The 15,416-nt window shown below is 42.7% G+C and overlaps 5 protein-coding genes and 1 long non-coding RNA gene across 6 annotated transcripts; 2 read left to right on the top strand and 4 right to left on the bottom strand.

Moving 5' to 3' along the window:
• Positions 1 to 228: 228 nt before the first annotated feature.
• Positions 229 to 1,239, bottom strand: LOC135351857 (uncharacterized). Its single transcript, XR_010399523.1, has 2 exons — positions 640 to 1,239; positions 229 to 588 (listed from the first exon to the last, which is right to left on the bottom strand). It is a non-coding gene; the product is annotated as an uncharacterized LOC135351857 (long non-coding RNA).
• A 1,679-nt stretch (positions 1,240 to 2,918) lies between these two features.
• Positions 2,919 to 5,059, bottom strand: LOC135351823 (protoheme IX farnesyltransferase, mitochondrial-like). The gene is made up of 6 exons (XM_064550929.1): positions 4,937 to 5,059; positions 4,726 to 4,877; positions 4,364 to 4,562; positions 3,981 to 4,105; positions 3,731 to 3,801; positions 2,919 to 3,630 (listed from the first exon to the last, which is right to left on the bottom strand). Exons 1-6 carry the CDS (start codon positions 4,950 to 4,952, stop codon positions 2,991 to 2,993), a joined length of 1,203 nt encoding a protein of 400 aa, XP_064406999.1. The 5' UTR covers positions 4,953 to 5,059; the 3' UTR covers positions 2,919 to 2,990.
• On the top strand, positions 5,054 to 6,518 carry LOC135351847 (ribonuclease P protein subunit p21-like). Its single transcript, XM_064550957.1, has 5 exons — positions 5,054 to 5,185; positions 5,301 to 5,401; positions 5,500 to 5,582; positions 5,679 to 5,789; positions 6,282 to 6,518. The coding sequence occupies exons 1-5, from the start codon at positions 5,096 to 5,098 to the stop codon at positions 6,359 to 6,361; spliced, it is 465 nt and encodes a 154-aa protein (XP_064407027.1). The 5' UTR covers positions 5,054 to 5,095; the 3' UTR covers positions 6,362 to 6,518.
• Positions 6,487 to 8,342, bottom strand: LOC135351815 (antigen WC1.1-like). Its single transcript, XM_064550920.1, has one exon. It carries the CDS (start codon positions 8,254 to 8,256, stop codon positions 6,583 to 6,585), a length of 1,674 nt encoding a protein of 557 aa, XP_064406990.1. The 5' UTR covers positions 8,257 to 8,342; the 3' UTR covers positions 6,487 to 6,582.
• A 64-nt stretch (positions 8,343 to 8,406) lies between these two features.
• On the top strand, positions 8,407 to 12,220 carry LOC135351806 (kelch-like protein 3). The gene is made up of 6 exons (XM_064550907.1): positions 8,407 to 8,815; positions 8,987 to 9,821; positions 10,157 to 10,320; positions 10,607 to 10,753; positions 11,301 to 11,430; positions 11,796 to 12,220. The coding sequence occupies exons 1-6, from the start codon at positions 8,443 to 8,445 to the stop codon at positions 12,049 to 12,051; spliced, it is 1,905 nt and encodes a 634-aa protein (XP_064406977.1). The 5' UTR covers positions 8,407 to 8,442; the 3' UTR covers positions 12,052 to 12,220.
• A 188-nt stretch (positions 12,221 to 12,408) lies between these two features.
• Positions 12,409 to 14,781, bottom strand: LOC135351842 (charged multivesicular body protein 6-A-like). The gene is made up of 7 exons (XM_064550950.1): positions 14,496 to 14,781; positions 14,369 to 14,413; positions 14,249 to 14,313; positions 13,830 to 14,070; positions 13,514 to 13,594; positions 13,173 to 13,278; positions 12,409 to 12,544 (listed from the first exon to the last, which is right to left on the bottom strand). The coding sequence occupies exons 1-7, from the start codon at positions 14,589 to 14,591 to the stop codon at positions 12,492 to 12,494; spliced, it is 687 nt and encodes a 228-aa protein (XP_064407020.1). The 5' UTR covers positions 14,592 to 14,781; the 3' UTR covers positions 12,409 to 12,491.
• Positions 14,782 to 15,416: the final 635 nt, after the last annotated feature.

The raw sequence follows: 15,416 nt of genomic DNA, 5'->3' as shown, positions 1-15,416 counted from the left end.
GTCCCATCAGCAGATCTAGAGGTAAATGAAACAAGCTGAACTGGAATAGTATATATTTACTTCACTGCATGATTCTCCTTAACTTTGTGTGTTTCATAATACAGTGTGAACTATAATTATTAATATAATTATTATACTTGCTTATACTTACTTAGCCTCGATCCCAGGCCGAGTTTTCGCTTTTATAACGGTTAGGCGAACAACTGGGCCTGGTACTAGTTGTCTGCGCATGCGTCAAATTTTCATTGTATATTTGTGGTCGGCAAAAATATTTAATAAATCAATAATAGAAATTTGTACACAGAAAAAATGCACAGAGTGAGTACACAAAAGATGCACATAGGGAGCTGCTTCACAAAGGCCTGGGGAGTTGCCAGTTGTGCTGCAGCACAATTACAGTGACCCAGGGCAACTTCAGGATGATTGAATGCCTTCAAATTACGTTTCAAAAAGATTTAGCAGGCTGCTGGACTTCTCTGATTCTAGGCCCCAACTCGTAACTCATTGCTTGAGAAAACGTAGATTCTCTTGATGTCTCTGAGCTACCCAGCAACGCTCGAATGAGCAGGTCATACTCCAGTCCTGTGTCTGTGAGTATAGGACAATATTAAAAGAAACCAAAGACGGTTAAACCCTTACCTCAAACTGTCCAGTCTCGTCCGTTAGTATAGCCAAGAGGAGCACTGTTGGGATAGCTGGATATTAGCCATTGCTCCTGTACAGAGAAGTAGACATTTTAAATACGTGTAGATCTATACATATTAAATTTCTCGGTTATAGTGTCATTGTCGACGAGCTGATGATGGCAGCACCAAGTTCTCTAGCTCACACTCTTCACTTGATCCACTATATTAATGATGAAACTATAGTCTACCTACATTCTTGCCAAACATGAACAAGACTTGATAGCATAGCCGGCCATAGGGCCCACACAAAAATATCTGACCTTAACAAGCTTGACAAAGCTTTATACCTCTTCCCTTGTTGTTCAGTCTTCAGAATAAGCTTCAGAGAAGAGAGAAGCTTCAGCTAAGAGCCATTCCAATCGATTCCAATAATGATAAAACGGGAACTGACTTCTAGTACACGATAGTACACGAATATAAATGTCACGAAAGTGAACGAGAATATCCATTTGTCAGAATCTGACAAACGATTGACGCATGCGCAGACAACTAGTACCAGGCCCAGTTGTTTGCCTAACCGTTATAAAAGCGAAAACTCGGCCTGGGATCGAGGCTAATACTTACTATAATTATTGCAAGTTGAATATATAGTTTGAATGGGAACACAATAATTATATAATTATACAACAAAATGAATCAGAACAATAATTGCACAATAATTATTATATAGTTTAATGCAGCAGAAGTCCAAAATTCTCTCCTCCATTAATTGTTGTTGTCCCAGAACTTCATTCCGTTGATCTGATAGGACAAACTCCACTCATCTTGGAATCTACCGAGTCTCACTCCACAAGCTGCAGGATATTACTTCTCGTGTCGAAAGGCCACAGCTTTGGTTACAAAATCCTTCATCTTTTGCCACTAGTTGAACCTCTTCTATGGGTGGCTGCTCCTCATCAGAGCTGAGGGAAGTGAGAGAAGGAGACCTAGATTGTGATTCTTCGTCAACTAACACAGCTCTTCTGGTGATTCTTGTTCAAAAGTCAAAATCGCTAAAGTGTGATTGCAGAGAAGTAAGAGAAGGCACTCTAGTTAGAGGCTCTTGTAGGGAAGTGATACAGGGTGCTGCACAATCGAGTGAGCTCCTCCCCCAGATCTCAAATGCTGGGGGACAATGCGGGGGTAGAGACTGCCATTGCGTCGCCGTTTCTTCTCCTACATCAAGGAGATCTTGATCCTCAGCTTCCTCTTCAGAGTCTTCATTGTAGTGTAGATTTGTTAGACGTAATAAGCCTTCTAATAACTTTGACACATGTCAATAACTCTTTCCTTGGCAATCTGTTGTAGAAATTACAACAATGGGTAAGGAATCGTTATGATGAATTAGATGAAGTTGTATGTGAGCTCCTCCCTGACAAACAAACTGTAGTCTAGGTAACCGCCTTATCAGTCAAGTAGGCTAAAAATCTGTGTCCTTTGATGTAAGCTTTGATGTCTCTTTGTGCATATGTAGTTATAAAAAAAAAAAAAAAAAAAAAGAAACCTTTGACTAGCTAGGAAGAGTAGCAGCAGTAGTAGTAGCAGTGCAAGCAGGACTAGACTAGATTAAAAAGTTGGTGGAAAGAATAACTGACCGTTTGGACGTCACCTGGCTGCCAGACTTTCATCTGGACTCTTCCCCCTGAGTAGCTGGCCTTTCTCTAAGCCACAAAACTGAGCAAGAAGCTGAAGAAGCAGCTAGACAGAGACATGTACCTAGCCTTGAGAATTGGGAGGCGTGGCTCAACTAGTTAGCCCAGCCCAGAGGAATTGTTACCGTGGGTACTGAACAACCGTAGAAGTAGGGCTACCCCTGGCTTTACTGAATTAACTAGCTGTGTCTGCTGTCTAGTTGGACCAGATTTAGCTAGATAATGGGGTAGAGAATAGTTGAGCGGTGCTGTGTGTAGCTTGAACTGTACTGGCTGGCAAGAATCTAGTAAGCACCCTATGCACTGATAACTCGTCAGAATGGAGGGTATGTTCTAGGGATCTGGACAGCTGTACATCCAAAGGAGCCAGGGAGTGCCAATCATCTTCTCCCAGTCTCTGACACACTAAACAAAAGGAGCTAGAACTGGGAGTCCCAGCTAGAATTGCTAGCCGGATCTAGACTAATAGAATGACATGGAGGCGTGGTGAGGCCTGATCCACACTAATTGATCGACCTAAAGACGCTCCTGTTCCAGATTTCACGAATGGCAAGGAAAGGGATAAGCGTTTGTGTCGATAACAACGCAACTGCCCAAAACATAGCCGCCCTCAAATAATTGCATTAAAAAAAATAATTATTTTGCACAAATTAACTATTATGAGCTATGAAGGCTATAAAGAATCTAACTGTTCAGTCTCTGTCTGGCTACTCTTCTTGTTCAGAAATAACAGTCCCATCAACAGAGGCAAATGAAACAAGCTGAACTGGAATAGTTTACGTGCCGACTTGAAGTCTGAGTCTTTATAGAACCTCCATGCCAGATAACTGAGCCAGACATTAGGAACGAGAGAATCCAGTGAAAACCAAACACTAGTCACACCAAACAGTGGAGCAGCCAACGAACAAATCGGTATAGTAGCCAAACTGTACCTAAGTGCCACTCGTTTACAAAGTTCCGGGTCAGTTACGGCCATCATCCGGTAACCAGCTCTCGAGTAGTCTCCCCTCAGGCCCCAACTAAGAGCATTGAAATGTGCAAACTGCCAAGCATAGAGCACTCCGGCCAGTACAAAGGCTCCAGGCTCCAAACTACCAGTGCAAGCTGCCCAACCCATCAATGGTGGTATAGAGCCGACAATAGATCCGACCCAGGTGTTCATGATACTGATTCGCTTCATAGGAGTGTATACAAGTGTGTAGAGTAGCAGGTTGGTAGCACCCAGTGCGGCTGTTAGAGGGTTGACAAGGTGATAGAGGATTGTTGTACCGGTGATGCCAGCTGTGAGCCCAAACAGTGATGCATGAAGAGGGCTGTATGGGGTGGGGCATGGTCAATGGACTAATACAGCAAGCATTTCTATTATTGTATGATTTTGTAGGTAATGTAGAAAATGCTCCCTCTCCTCCTCACCTGATCATGCCTCTGACAAGTACTCTGTTCCTGGTCCTCGCCATTTGTGAGTCAAAGGGAACTTCAATCCACTGCAAATAAGAGAGGCGAGAGTCATATGCAGTAGAATGTGTATGACTGGTACACTGTGTACTCTCATTAATTAAAGTAGTAGGGGAGAGGGAATGAAGTATTCATGGCTAGTAAGAGACTCTATAAGACATGTACACCACTTCATTGATAATAGATCTACACAACTATTACCCCGTACCTGATTAAAGGTGTTAGCAGCTGCTGAGCAGAGGCTAGTTCCAGCAGTCATCCAAAGCAGAGTGGACACACTCACTGCTCCAGGAGCCATGCTGTAGCCAGCCAGAGCAGTCAGTACCACAAGAGCTGTAGGAATATGGAGTCAATTACCATACGATGTTCGAGTGGCTATAACTCAAGTTCTGTGTCTAATGGCAATAATTTTAAAGCTTTCATATACCAGGGATCTGCCCCCACTGGTCGGTGGTGGTTGGTACTAACCACCTCTAGACAAAAAAATAACGTCTTAGGCCTAGTTAATCACAAATAGGCTAGTTTGTGTGTTGAGATTGGGGATATAAAATAGCCAGCACTTTGTACATCACCAGTTATACACACACTTACTCGTTAGTTTGTGCTTGGACAGTCGCAGATACATCCCCGGGAGTTTGGATATCTCGATCTTCTGTTCCCTCCACTCCTCAACCTCTTCTTCTCCTTTGTTGCTGCCTCTGTTTCCAGGGTACTGCGCTTTGATAGCTTCGTCATCTGGTGAGTAGCCCACTGAACTTTGGTGGGTGTGTTGCGAGACAAAGTCACTTTCCTGGAAGGTGGTGAAATAACACCAACATGTTCACGTACTTGATGAAAATAATTATAACCTACAGAAAGCTTAGAATTTATTACATAGCTAGATCTTTCCGCCAAATGCAACCCTGTGTATAAAACACACTCCTTGTATATGTTGTAATCGACATATGCTGTACCTTCAATGGATTGTCTTCTTCATCTGTCTTGGGTTTATTAAGCTCGAGCCGCTGTGCAGTGAGATGTAGACTCCTCTGTAATAGTAGTCCAGACCCCCCTCTCCAAATGTGCAGCAGTGTGGCCCCCCTGACTAACCGCCTTTGACAGGATGCTGGTGGAAAGGACACAGTATCATTATTCTCATACAATCCCCTCCACACCATTTCTTACTGCAAAGTATCTCCATCGCTTGCTATGCATTCACAGAAGTTTGAAGAAGAATCCACACAGCAGCAAAAAGATTGTCTTTAGTGTGGTGCGCATTTATTAGAATTACCACAACCCACATGGCTTATTTCTCAATAGAGCGCACCAAAACAAACTGAAAAGATGGGGAGAAAGAAGAATAAAGGATCCTCAACAGGGTACACCAGTGTGCCTCACAAGGAGGCCTTCCAGAGAATGAACTACCTCTTCCAAGTAGGCACTCACTAGTAGCTATGCATCATTGCATGTGTAGATATAATCAATTATTATTCTTTCATGGTTTCACGTACCCATTGAAGTGTGATGCTTTGCCTTTCCCTCTGTGTAGGCTGCTCTGGCTGCTCTGTGCTCTACTCCGAGTGAGACTGGTCTCTCCCGATTCTATGTACGCACTATGAAGAGAATCAGCAAAAGACTTGTACTCAGAATGTGTGTGAGAATTTGTATATCATACTTACATTGTCATGTAAACTGATAACTCTGGTTAAATGCGTTTATTCGTAAATTGACCGTTTTTCCCCTCTTAGGGACCCGAGTATAAAGAGAGTGCTCTGCAAGTCATGTGACTCCCTGCTTGTTGCCGGGGTAACCTGTACTAATCGACTGAAATGTAAGTTCTCATGTCAGCAACTTGTACTTTAATTCAGTGTAGAATTCTCAACTTGTTGATATAATGTACGACTCATTAAGACACTTTCGCTCACAGCTGCTAGGGACAAGCATATCGTTGTGAAGTGTTTGACGTGCGGTACCCTCAAGAGATTTCTCACCGACAATGACTATGTACTCTGGTCTGAAATACCCGAGAATGTTGCAGGTGTGCCTTGTGGGAATTATGTAATGCAGTGATGTGTGCCCAGAATTTTTAAGTGATGGCTTATTTTCAATCTTCACTTCAACACACAAATTTCCTCTTTTATAGCCATTAGGTGGTAAAGTTAGTAATGTAGGTCCAGGTTTTCTTTCAAGATTTAGCACAAGTGGGTGAAAATGTGGGTTCCAAATATTAAGCGGGTGATTGACAAGGTGCGAGTAGGAAATTTACTTACTCCAAGCTAGGTGGCAGAACATTTTAAGAAGGTGAAAATTCACCCGCTAACCCGCACTGAAATAAACCCTGAGGTCTATAAGATACTTCTTTTTGTCTAGAGGTACTCTAGTCTACCTCCCTGAATACGCCATACATGTACATACATTCTTTCATAGTGTGCATAAAGTTTTAAAGTGTGTGCTCATTACTATATTTGCGAGTGATTAACCAAAAAATCGTCATTATTATTGTATATTTATGCCAATGTGTATACTGCAGTTCTGGGAAAGGCTCCAATTGTACCAGTTACAGACAAACCTGAATCCCAGCAAGTTTCTCAGCAACAAACGACTTCATAGTTGAAATTCTGACCTCCAAACTGAGCCCAGTGTGTGACTGGTGAAAACCCTACAAGAGATGCAATGGAATTCTTAGCTGCAAGCAACACATTGTGATGACACTTATATTGACTTCCTATATAAAATTGTTTTAAAAGATTATTAAATTCTTAATGAATTTATTGTGCTTACATGAATCACAGTATGTACAATGCTCATAGAAATGCACATTAAATATAGTTCTAAATATCTTCAAAGTCCATTTCCAACGCTTGGTGTTCCTCGGATAACTCCAGAGAAACTTCTTCCTCTGAAATTGGTTCCAAACAAAGCGACTCCCAACTCTCCTGTCCATGTCTCAATGTCAGCTCCTCTGGAGGCTCTAGTTGTCTAGCCAACTGCTCAAGGTCACTGTGCTCTGTAGGGTTGTGCAGGGAGAGGGAGGGAATGTTTTCTTTTAGGAGATTCTCTTGACTGCGACGAAGTTTAATTCTCTCAACTTCTTGTGGAAACGGATACGGACTGTTGGCAGGTCTGCGATCAAGTGTCGAGGAATTGGAAGTGGGGATTTGTGGAGTAGAGCATGGTATAAGATGGGGTATGGGACGTATAAATGTTGGAGTGTGTTGGCTTCGTTTCTCTAGTTCATATTCATTGTCAAGCTTAGTTTCCTTATCGGTAAATGAAAATGTCCCGGCATGCCCGTCTAGTAGTGGTCTTGCCCGTTTATTTGTCACATGGTAGTCACAGAAGAGGTGAGTGCAGCAGACTATCATAAATAGACAGCAAAAGCACAATAAAGCTCCACCACCAAGACATATTGCAATGAGAGTTTCGAGGGAAAATGGAAGTCCAGTACTTCGTCCGATTTCATCTGTTGGCTCCTCTGGTAGAGAATTGTTAGTGCACTTTATTATTACAGAGGCATCTTGTGAGCATGTTAGTAAAGATGGGGCAGCAAGACAATTAAATGCTTCGTTAGCGCTTAGGTTACAATCCGAGCGTTTGTTCCAAACCAATTGGCTGTCTTGAAGTATGCTTTTAGAGAGTTCCTCAGCTCTCAGATGGCCTAGCTTATTACACACAGCATTTGCATCAGATTGAGTGAATGAGTCTGCACACAGAGTCCTCCACGCTCCATTAATGAACATTTCAAGAATTCCTTCAAATTTATCTACCAGCCGAACCGTCCCAAATGGCGTAGTAGTATGACTGCATTCAATAACCGCCTCTTCATTACAGGGAGCATGGTTGGGGCATGAACAATTCTTTGCTCCTTCAACGCAGTCAAGTAGATCGTTCAAAAGAATCGAACTAAAATTAGTTGCATTATTCCGTTCAAAGTTATTTGCCATAGTGTATCCAAGATCTTTACATATTGTATCTGTTTCATCAGCATCAATATCTGCAGCACACACCGGTATCCATACATCATTACAGTTGAATTCCAACCTTCCCTGTGAGGGGTAAGTATGACCGTACAAACGAATAGGAAATTCGAGAGGATTTGGGCTACAATTGACTGCAACGTCTGAGAAATGATCACAATTATGTACACCGATACCAGAGTTTGGGCATGACAGAATATGTAGTCCATTCAGATCACTGCATCCGACATTATCCAGCCAAATTGGTTGGTTGTCTTCTCCCTTTCCGTAAGCTGAGTGAAAAGCAGAGGTAGGAGATGCAATGACTCCATCGTATCCAAGTTGACGGCATACGACATTTGCATCGATTGGACTGAAATTATCCTCACATACTGTTCCCCATTCTCCATTGAGGTATATCTCCACTCTTCCTTCATAGAATGTAGAGTCTGTAATATTCCTTTGCTTGAGTCTCAAGTCACCATAGCTCTGAGAGCTGACTCTTGCATGCAAAAGCATAAAGATGCATAGCAGTAAGTTCATGGACATTTCTGTAGTTTGCACTTGGAGCTAGCTAGAGCTAGTATAGTAGCAACTGCAGAACTGGGTGACTACATGTGTATCTAGTATTTCCTTCCTGCAGCTATTAGCCCCACCCTCTTTTACTAGACTTGTTCTATCTTGTGAATGTGACGACCAGTACAGTAAGTAAACACCACCACAGAAAAGATAAAGATGGCTAATGACTTGTTGCAATCGTCTTCTCAGCCTGGCCCTCTATCACAAGAACATGGCGATGCACCAGAGGAGAATGCTGGCTATGATATGTCTGGTCGCTATGGCCCTAGAGCTCTCGATTTGACTGAATCTCGAAGACTCAGTCAGTTCAACCCTGGTGTAGAGGCTGACATGCCCCAGGGAGAAGCTAAAGACAACAGGGATGTATACTCTTCGTCTAGACTGGCTAAAGAAGGATTCGTCAACTTTGAGGAGCTTAGAGAAAAGGGGCAGCTATGCGATGTAACGATCCGAGTTGAAGACCAAGACTACAAAGCTCATCGGTTGGTACTAGCTGGCACCTGCCCCTACTTCAGAGTCATGTTCACAGGTATTAACAGTTCTCTTATATTTGTGTTTGTGAGCGTGTAAATGTGTTAAAAAAAAAGTGTTATGGTTTTGCGTGAGTATCTCTCCATACAATGTCTAACTGCTGACATTGTTTGCATATTTAGGAATTAAACTATCATTTAAACTAAACAATTTTGTGTTTCTTAACCAGGGGAGATGTCGGAAAGCAAACAGAACATAGTGACACTGAAAGAGCTTGACCCAGCTGCTGTTGAACAACTCATTTCATTCCTCTACACTGGACAGGTGGAGGTTACAGAAGGTAACGTACAAGCTCTATTGCCAGCTGCTAACCTTTTCCAACTCAATGAAGTGAAGGACGCATGCTGTGACTTTCTCAAGAAGCAGCTGCATACAACGAATTGCCTCGGCTTCATGGCATTTGCCGACCTCCATTCTTGTGGAGAGTTGCTCTCAGAGTCCCAAAGATACGCTCGAAAACACTTCCCTGATGTGCGAATGTCAGACGAATTCCTTCAACTGCCGCTCACGACTGTGATTGATTTAATCTCTAGCAGTGAGCTCGGTGTACTCTCAGAAGAGGATGTTTTTGAGGCCGTGATTGAATGGGTCAAAAGCAACAAAGAGAAACGACTGACACACCTCCCTGAGTTGATACAGCACGTCCGATACGAACTCCTCCCTAGCAAGTATGTTCTTGAGCATGTGACTGAAGAAACCCTGTTAGCAGAGAATGCAGAATGCAAAGATTTCATTATCAATGCGCTCAAGTTCCGACTCATGCCCCCTGAGGAAAGAGCGAGGAGAGAGACAGTATCCAGAGTGAGAATAGGTGGTCCTCAGTCTATTATTGTAGTAGGGGGCCAAGCACCTAAGGCTATTCGTAGCACAGAGATTATCGATTCAAAGAACCATCGATGCAAGCCCGGACCAGAGCTGATATCCAGGAGGTGTAGATGTGGCGTTACCGTTCACAACAACTCTGTGTTTGCAGTGGGTGGATTTGACGGGACCTCACGAGTCAGGTGAGAGAATTGTGTGTGTGTGTGTGTGTGTGTGTGTGTGTGTGTGTGTGTGTGTGTGTGTGTGTGTGTGTGGGTGGGTGTGGGTGGGTGGGTGAGTGCATTTTATGTACAGTACTATTGTACCACTAAACCAGTTTCTAATTTGATGCCTAATTTATAAATTACTGTTCATTATTAATTTTAACAACCACATGTGCTTTAGCTGAGGCCAAAATAAAAGGAAAAATTTAGTATTGCATGCAGTATTGTGTTCTTAGTAATTATTGTATAAACATTCATCTGCACCCACACATCCACACCCACACCCTCACACATACACCCTCACACCCTCACAGGTCGGTGGAGTATCTGGACCTGGAGAAGGGCTACTGGGTTCCGGTGGAGACCATGCTCTCACGACGCAGCACTCTGGGTGTGGCCGTGCTCAATGGTGAGCTGTACGCTGTCGGTGGTTTCGATGGAACCAATGGACTAGACTCAGTGGAGAAGTACAACTCAGGTGTGTGGCTGATTCAGTCCGTATACTAGGCTATCTCGTTAAGACACAAGTACTTATAATTAGTACATGCATATATGCAGCTATCTCAGGCTAGTACACACTGTACAGTGTATGTGTATTAAAATAATTTACATGTGTACAAAACTTTGTATAGCTACCCATGCAGTAACATTCAGCAACCAAAGTTGGTATAATTATTATTAGAAGTAAAGTTGTTATAATCATAATGCAGCATGTGTACTGAGCTGTGTCACTTTATTCAAGTGTTCCTGTTTTATCCCTCCAGAGTCTAAGAAGTGGTTGAGTGTTGCTCCAATGAGCAGTAGACGCTCGAGTGTGGGTGTGGCAGTCCTCAATGGTCGTCTCTATGCAGTGGGCGGTTATGACGGAGTGGCCAGACAATGTCTCAACTCAGTGGAGAAGTACGACCCAGGTACAACCTATATGGGTTCGAATGCGATGTTAATCGATTGCGAATGACACTGTACAAGCATTGATTGATTGTGTTTCTAACTATTGTGAATTGCATGCAAAGCATGGGAAAGGGAATACAATCAGTATGCCCTTAGTAGAGAATCATGGTTTTAGATATCTTTGAGAGCCCGTAACTTGAATATTGAACCTCATATTTCATGATGCTATCTTCAGAGAGCTCTATGGCATTCTCAAGTTGTTTTGTTTTCAGGAAATACATAAGGTGTACATGGTCCTTTATCAAAATTGGTAGCTTTTTTGCCCCTCCCAAAACTTCCAAGTGATAGGTACAGATTAATCTTTAGTGAAGTGATGACCTCCCGAAAGCAGCTTGCCAAATTGTTCGTTTTTCATATATATAGCCCATGGTTTTTGGCGGAATTGGTAGAATTTTTTTGTCCCTCCCTCCCAGAGGCTATAGACTTGCTTTCTATCCATCCGTTATTGTTGTTTGTGTGAGAGCCCATTTGCTGGTCTAGCAATATAATCATCATGTCCTCGTACAGAGCTGGACGAGTGGACTCTGGTAGAGGCCATGGGTCAGAGGCGCAGTGGAGCTGCAGTGGCTGTACTGGACAGTCTGCTGTATGCCATAGGCGGCCATGACGGACCTGACATCAGGAAGAGCGTGGAAAGGTGATCGATCACTCTAGGATCCCATTCGAATATTATGACAGGCTCCATACAACATGAGAGGATTGTTTGGTGGATTTATGGCACTTGCGTTGTTTCACCTTCAATTGTGCAAATCTTAATTATTATTGCCTGAGAGATGCTGTCCGTACAATGTTTGTACATGTACAGTCACTAGTGTCCCTTAGTTCTCGTAAAAGCTATAATTATGTTCTAAAGGCAAACCTGTGTTGAGCTTTGTTGCGTTATTGATGCCTCAACAGTAATGTATACATAAAATTATAATTATTTTGTACTGTACAATGTTAATTAGATGCATAGGTGTGTGTTCATCTGAATAGATTCATCTCCCCTCTCTCTCCCTCCAGATACGACCCAGCCACCAATAAATGGCGTCGTGTGCCAGACATGACTACCCCTCGTAGGAATGCAGCTGGTGCTATGGTCCACAACTGCCTGTACGTGGTGGGCGGGGACGATGGCATCACCAATCTCTCGACAATCGAAGTATTCGACCCGTTTCTGGACAAATGGAGATTTGCAGAGGGTGGTCTAACACAGGGGAGGAGTTACGCTGGCGTGGCTGTCATCGATAAAGCCGCAGAACTTCTCAATTTTAAGTGAACTGTCCTATGTTGTGTAGGAAGCACTTAGTATTATTATTAGGCTAATCATCATTCATTGCAGCTATGTGTGTAGATAAGACTGATCCATAATTAGAGAAAATCGATCGTTCAATCTTGAATTTTGTTTTTGCACTTTTAAACTAAATGATGTTTTTCACGTTGTAAAAGTTACTGAATGTTAATCAAGCACTGTGGTGCTATTATAAACGCTTCAGGGCATGTGTCTTGTTTTACTTAATTAGAGAAGCTTTAGAGAAAGAGAGTAGGAATAATTATGACATCACACATTCCGATCTACAAATAATTAGTTGCAAGTATGGGGGTGGGGCTGCAAGAGCAGCCATACATAATAGACTGATAATTGTAATAATATCAACACACGATTGACAACAAAAATTAATACACTATTAATTAACTGTCCTATTACAAACATGAATGTTAGGCTGGAACTGCTTGTCTCTTCTGTTTAGTAGCCGTCTCTCCTTCCTCAGCTGCACAGGGAATGAAGACAGTGTCAGCAATGTGTGTGTGGGTGTATGTGTGTGTGTGTGTGTGTGCGTGCGTGGGTACAGGTGTGGTTGTTTAGCATATTGCTATATATAATCATAATCCTCTCTCTCCAGATGTAAACACTAGAAGCTATCACTTGCACAACAATCTCTCACAATTATCCAACCCTCCACTCCCTATGTGTAGTACATGGGTTGTAACCACCCCCTCACCTATGTGTCCCTACGTGTAGTACATGGGTTGTAACCACCCCCTCACCTATGAGTCCCTATGTGTAGTACATGGGTTGTAACCACCCCCTCACCTATGAGTCCCTATGTGTAGTACATGGGTTGTAACCGCCCCCTCACCTATGTGTAGTACATGGGTTGTAACCACCCCCTCACCCCAACCCACTCCCTATGTGTCCCTATGTGTAGTACATGGGTTGTAACCACCCCCTCACCCCAACCCACTCCCTATGTGTCCCTATGTGTAGTACATGGGTTGTAACCACCCCCTCACCCCAACCCACTCCCTATGTGTCCCTATGTGTAGTACATGGGTTGTAACCACCCCCTCACCTATGTGTCCCTATGTGTAGTACATGGGTTGTAACCGCCCCCTCACCTAATGTTGGGTCTGTCGTGGGCACCTCAGGCAATTCATCGATGATGTCATCCTCTGTATCCAGTGGTTTAGAGCCAACCTCTGGTAGACTAGTCTGTAGACTAGCCTGTGGAGGGATGATGATGAGAGATATAACATAGAGAGCATAAGATTTGAGTCATAAAAAACACAAAAAACTTACACCTCCCAAAAACAGTTTAAAAACCGGAAGATTTAGGCGTGACACAATTATTCTTCTATTAATTCCATCCTTTGCTTGAAGTTATGGGCACTCAAAGTTACCTACCAAGTTAATGACTCAGTATGTATGACTGGCTATGTATGTGTGAGTGTCAACACACCTGTATAATACTCTCCAGCTCCTCGGCAATGGCGTCCTCGTCTTCTTGTGTGAGGTTCTGTCCCAGCAGCTCATCAATTTCCTGAGGGGAGACCACACACAACTCACAATGAACACAATAATCACTACAACACTTAACCATTGTACGCAGTCAACAATTAAGGGCAACCAATTCTGACAGTAAATTTGAAATTCATGCTATTTTTGAATGCCCTGTGTGTGTATACTGTGACACTGTATGAAGTACAGATATCTTTACAAACACACACACACCAAATATGTACGCCACGCCCAATGAACCATTACCCTCCTCTCACCCTCTGGTATTCTATAGCCTCCTGGGTGTCGGACATGACTTGCTCCACATCCTCGACGGACATAATCTTGTGCATCTGCTCCAAACACTCGTTACCCGTTTTAAGGCCCTCCACAACTTTCATCTCAATCTGTGCAAACTCGATGGTGTCCACCATTTGTTGGAGGTTCTCCAGTTGCTGGTCTGTCTTCTCCAGTAGGGACTCTAGGTAGCGTTTCTTCTTCAACAGGAGCTTTGCTTTTCTGAGAGTGTGTGTGTGGGAGGGTCATTCCAGAGATTGGCTGATAATTGCTAGGTACAGATACATCATTCCAATGCTTGTACAATACGTTAATATCAAGTGGTAGTGCTAAACGAGAAGCCTGGCCTGCGTTAGAGTCACAGTTAGGATATACAACTGAGTGATTAATAAAATCTTACTCTTTCTTGCCATCTCTTAGGAACTGTTTAGCCATTTCCCTCTCCTTCTCCATCTGAGTGTTGATCTGGAGGGGGGAAGAGGAGCTCAACCAAAGCGTATAATAAAACTGAATCACTTACCCGTTTCTGGTACTTTCTCAAACTGTCTCTCTGCTTCTTAAGCTCCTACAGACAACAGCAGCTAGCTAGCTATTAGATACATATTAGGCTATGTGGACTATGGCTAGACCAAACTCATATTTCTCACCAGTACAGCCTTGTCCTGCTCACTGACTCTACTGGGGCCTCTAGGAGCATCATCAGCCTCCGCTGTTCTCCTTCTACGGCTAAAGAAACCTCCCATCTTGTGTAGAACTAGAGATCGATCCGGCGATCAGTCCATAGAAGGGCGTGGCCAGCTCACTCGAATAAAATGGGCGTGGCTGTTGCATCACATGACGTGTTTAGTGCCTCGAATCTAGACCGCGATCTAAACGCATGCGCAAATTGATAATCAAAATTAATTTCAAAATTGATAATCATACTAGCAATAATAATTATAATAATTATTATATTCATGAAAAGGAGCTGCATGGCAAACATCGTATAATTATAATAATTTTCTAGATAGCTAATTATTTTGTTGACAGTAATAGGTTTCTTTCTGAACATACATGTATATAGACAGTAACATTTCGCAACATAATGATTATTATAGCTAATCTATAATAACTACATTGCTCAGATTAGCACCATCGTGGCTTATTCATTGCTTCTGAGAACAGAAATCCCAAGAGCGGCTACTCCCTCGCAACTATTAGATGATCAAAGCCTATTATCTCTTTCCTTGGCAATCTGTTGTAGAAATTACAACAACGGTAACGAATCGTTATAATGAATTAGATGAAGTTGTATGTGAGCTCCTCCCTGACAAACAAACTGTAGTCTAGGTACCGGCCTTATTAGTCAAGTAGGCTAAAAATCTGTGTCCTTTGATGTAAGCTTTGATGTCTCTTTGTGCATATGTAGTTATAAAAAAAAAAAAAAAAAAAAAAAAGAAACCTTTGACTAGCTAGGAAGAGTAGCAGTAGTAGTAGTAGTAGGAAGAGTAGCAGTAGTAGTAGCAGTGCAAGCAGGACTAGACTAGATTAAAAAGTTGGTGGAAAGAATAACTGACCGTTTGGACGTC

The sequence above is a fragment of the Halichondria panicea genome, chromosome 17, assembly GCF_963675165.1.
Source record: "Halichondria panicea chromosome 17, odHalPani1.1, whole genome shotgun sequence".
Lineage (NCBI taxonomy): Eukaryota > Metazoa > Porifera > Demospongiae > Suberitida > Halichondriidae > Halichondria > Halichondria panicea.
Note: the sequence above shows the minus strand (reverse complement) of the source record. Positions and strands in the feature narration are given on the sequence as shown.

Excerpts from the sequence above, each read along its gene's own strand:
- LOC135351823 (XM_064550929.1), bottom strand. Across the intron at positions 3,802-3,980 it reads CTGCTAACACCTTTAATCAG|TGGATTGAAGTTCCCTTTGA; the intron begins GTACGGGGTAAT and ends TCTTATTTGCAG. Across the intron at positions 3,631-3,730 it reads CTTGTCAGAGGCATGATCAG|CCCTCTTCATGCATCACTGT; the intron begins GTGAGGAGGAGA and ends CACCCCATACAG.
- LOC135351842 (XM_064550950.1), bottom strand. The coding sequence starts at position 14,591 with ATGGGAGGTTTCTTTAGCCGTAGAAGGAGAACAGCGGAGGCTGATGAT. Across the intron at positions 14,071-14,248 it reads CTAAGAGATGGCAAGAAAGA|AAAAGCAAAGCTCCTGTTGA; the intron begins GTAAGATTTTAT and ends ACACACTCTCAG. Across the intron at positions 13,595-13,829 it reads AGGCTATAGAATACCAGAGG|GAAATTGATGAGCTGCTGGG; the intron begins GTGAGAGGAGGG and ends GTCTCCCCTCAG.
- LOC135351847 (XM_064550957.1), top strand. The coding sequence starts at position 5,096 with ATGGGGAGAAAGAAGAATAAAGGATCCTCAACAGGGTACACCAGTGTG. Across the intron at positions 5,402-5,499 it reads AAAAGACTTGTACTCAGAAT|GGACCCGAGTATAAAGAGAG; the intron begins GTGTGTGAGAAT and ends TTCCCCTCTTAG. Across the intron at positions 5,790-6,281 it reads AATACCCGAGAATGTTGCAG|TTCTGGGAAAGGCTCCAATT; the intron begins GTGTGCCTTGTG and ends TGTATACTGCAG.
- LOC135351806 (XM_064550907.1), top strand. The coding sequence starts at position 8,443 with ATGGCTAATGACTTGTTGCAATCGTCTTCTCAGCCTGGCCCTCTATCA. Across the intron at positions 9,822-10,156 it reads GACGGGACCTCACGAGTCAG|GTCGGTGGAGTATCTGGACC; the intron begins GTGAGAGAATTG and ends ACACCCTCACAG. Across the intron at positions 11,431-11,795 it reads ATCAGGAAGAGCGTGGAAAG|ATACGACCCAGCCACCAATA; the intron begins GTGATCGATCAC and ends CTCTCCCTCCAG.
- LOC135351815 (XM_064550920.1), bottom strand. The coding sequence starts at position 8,256 with ATGTCCATGAACTTACTGCTATGCATCTTTATGCTTTTGCATGCAAGA.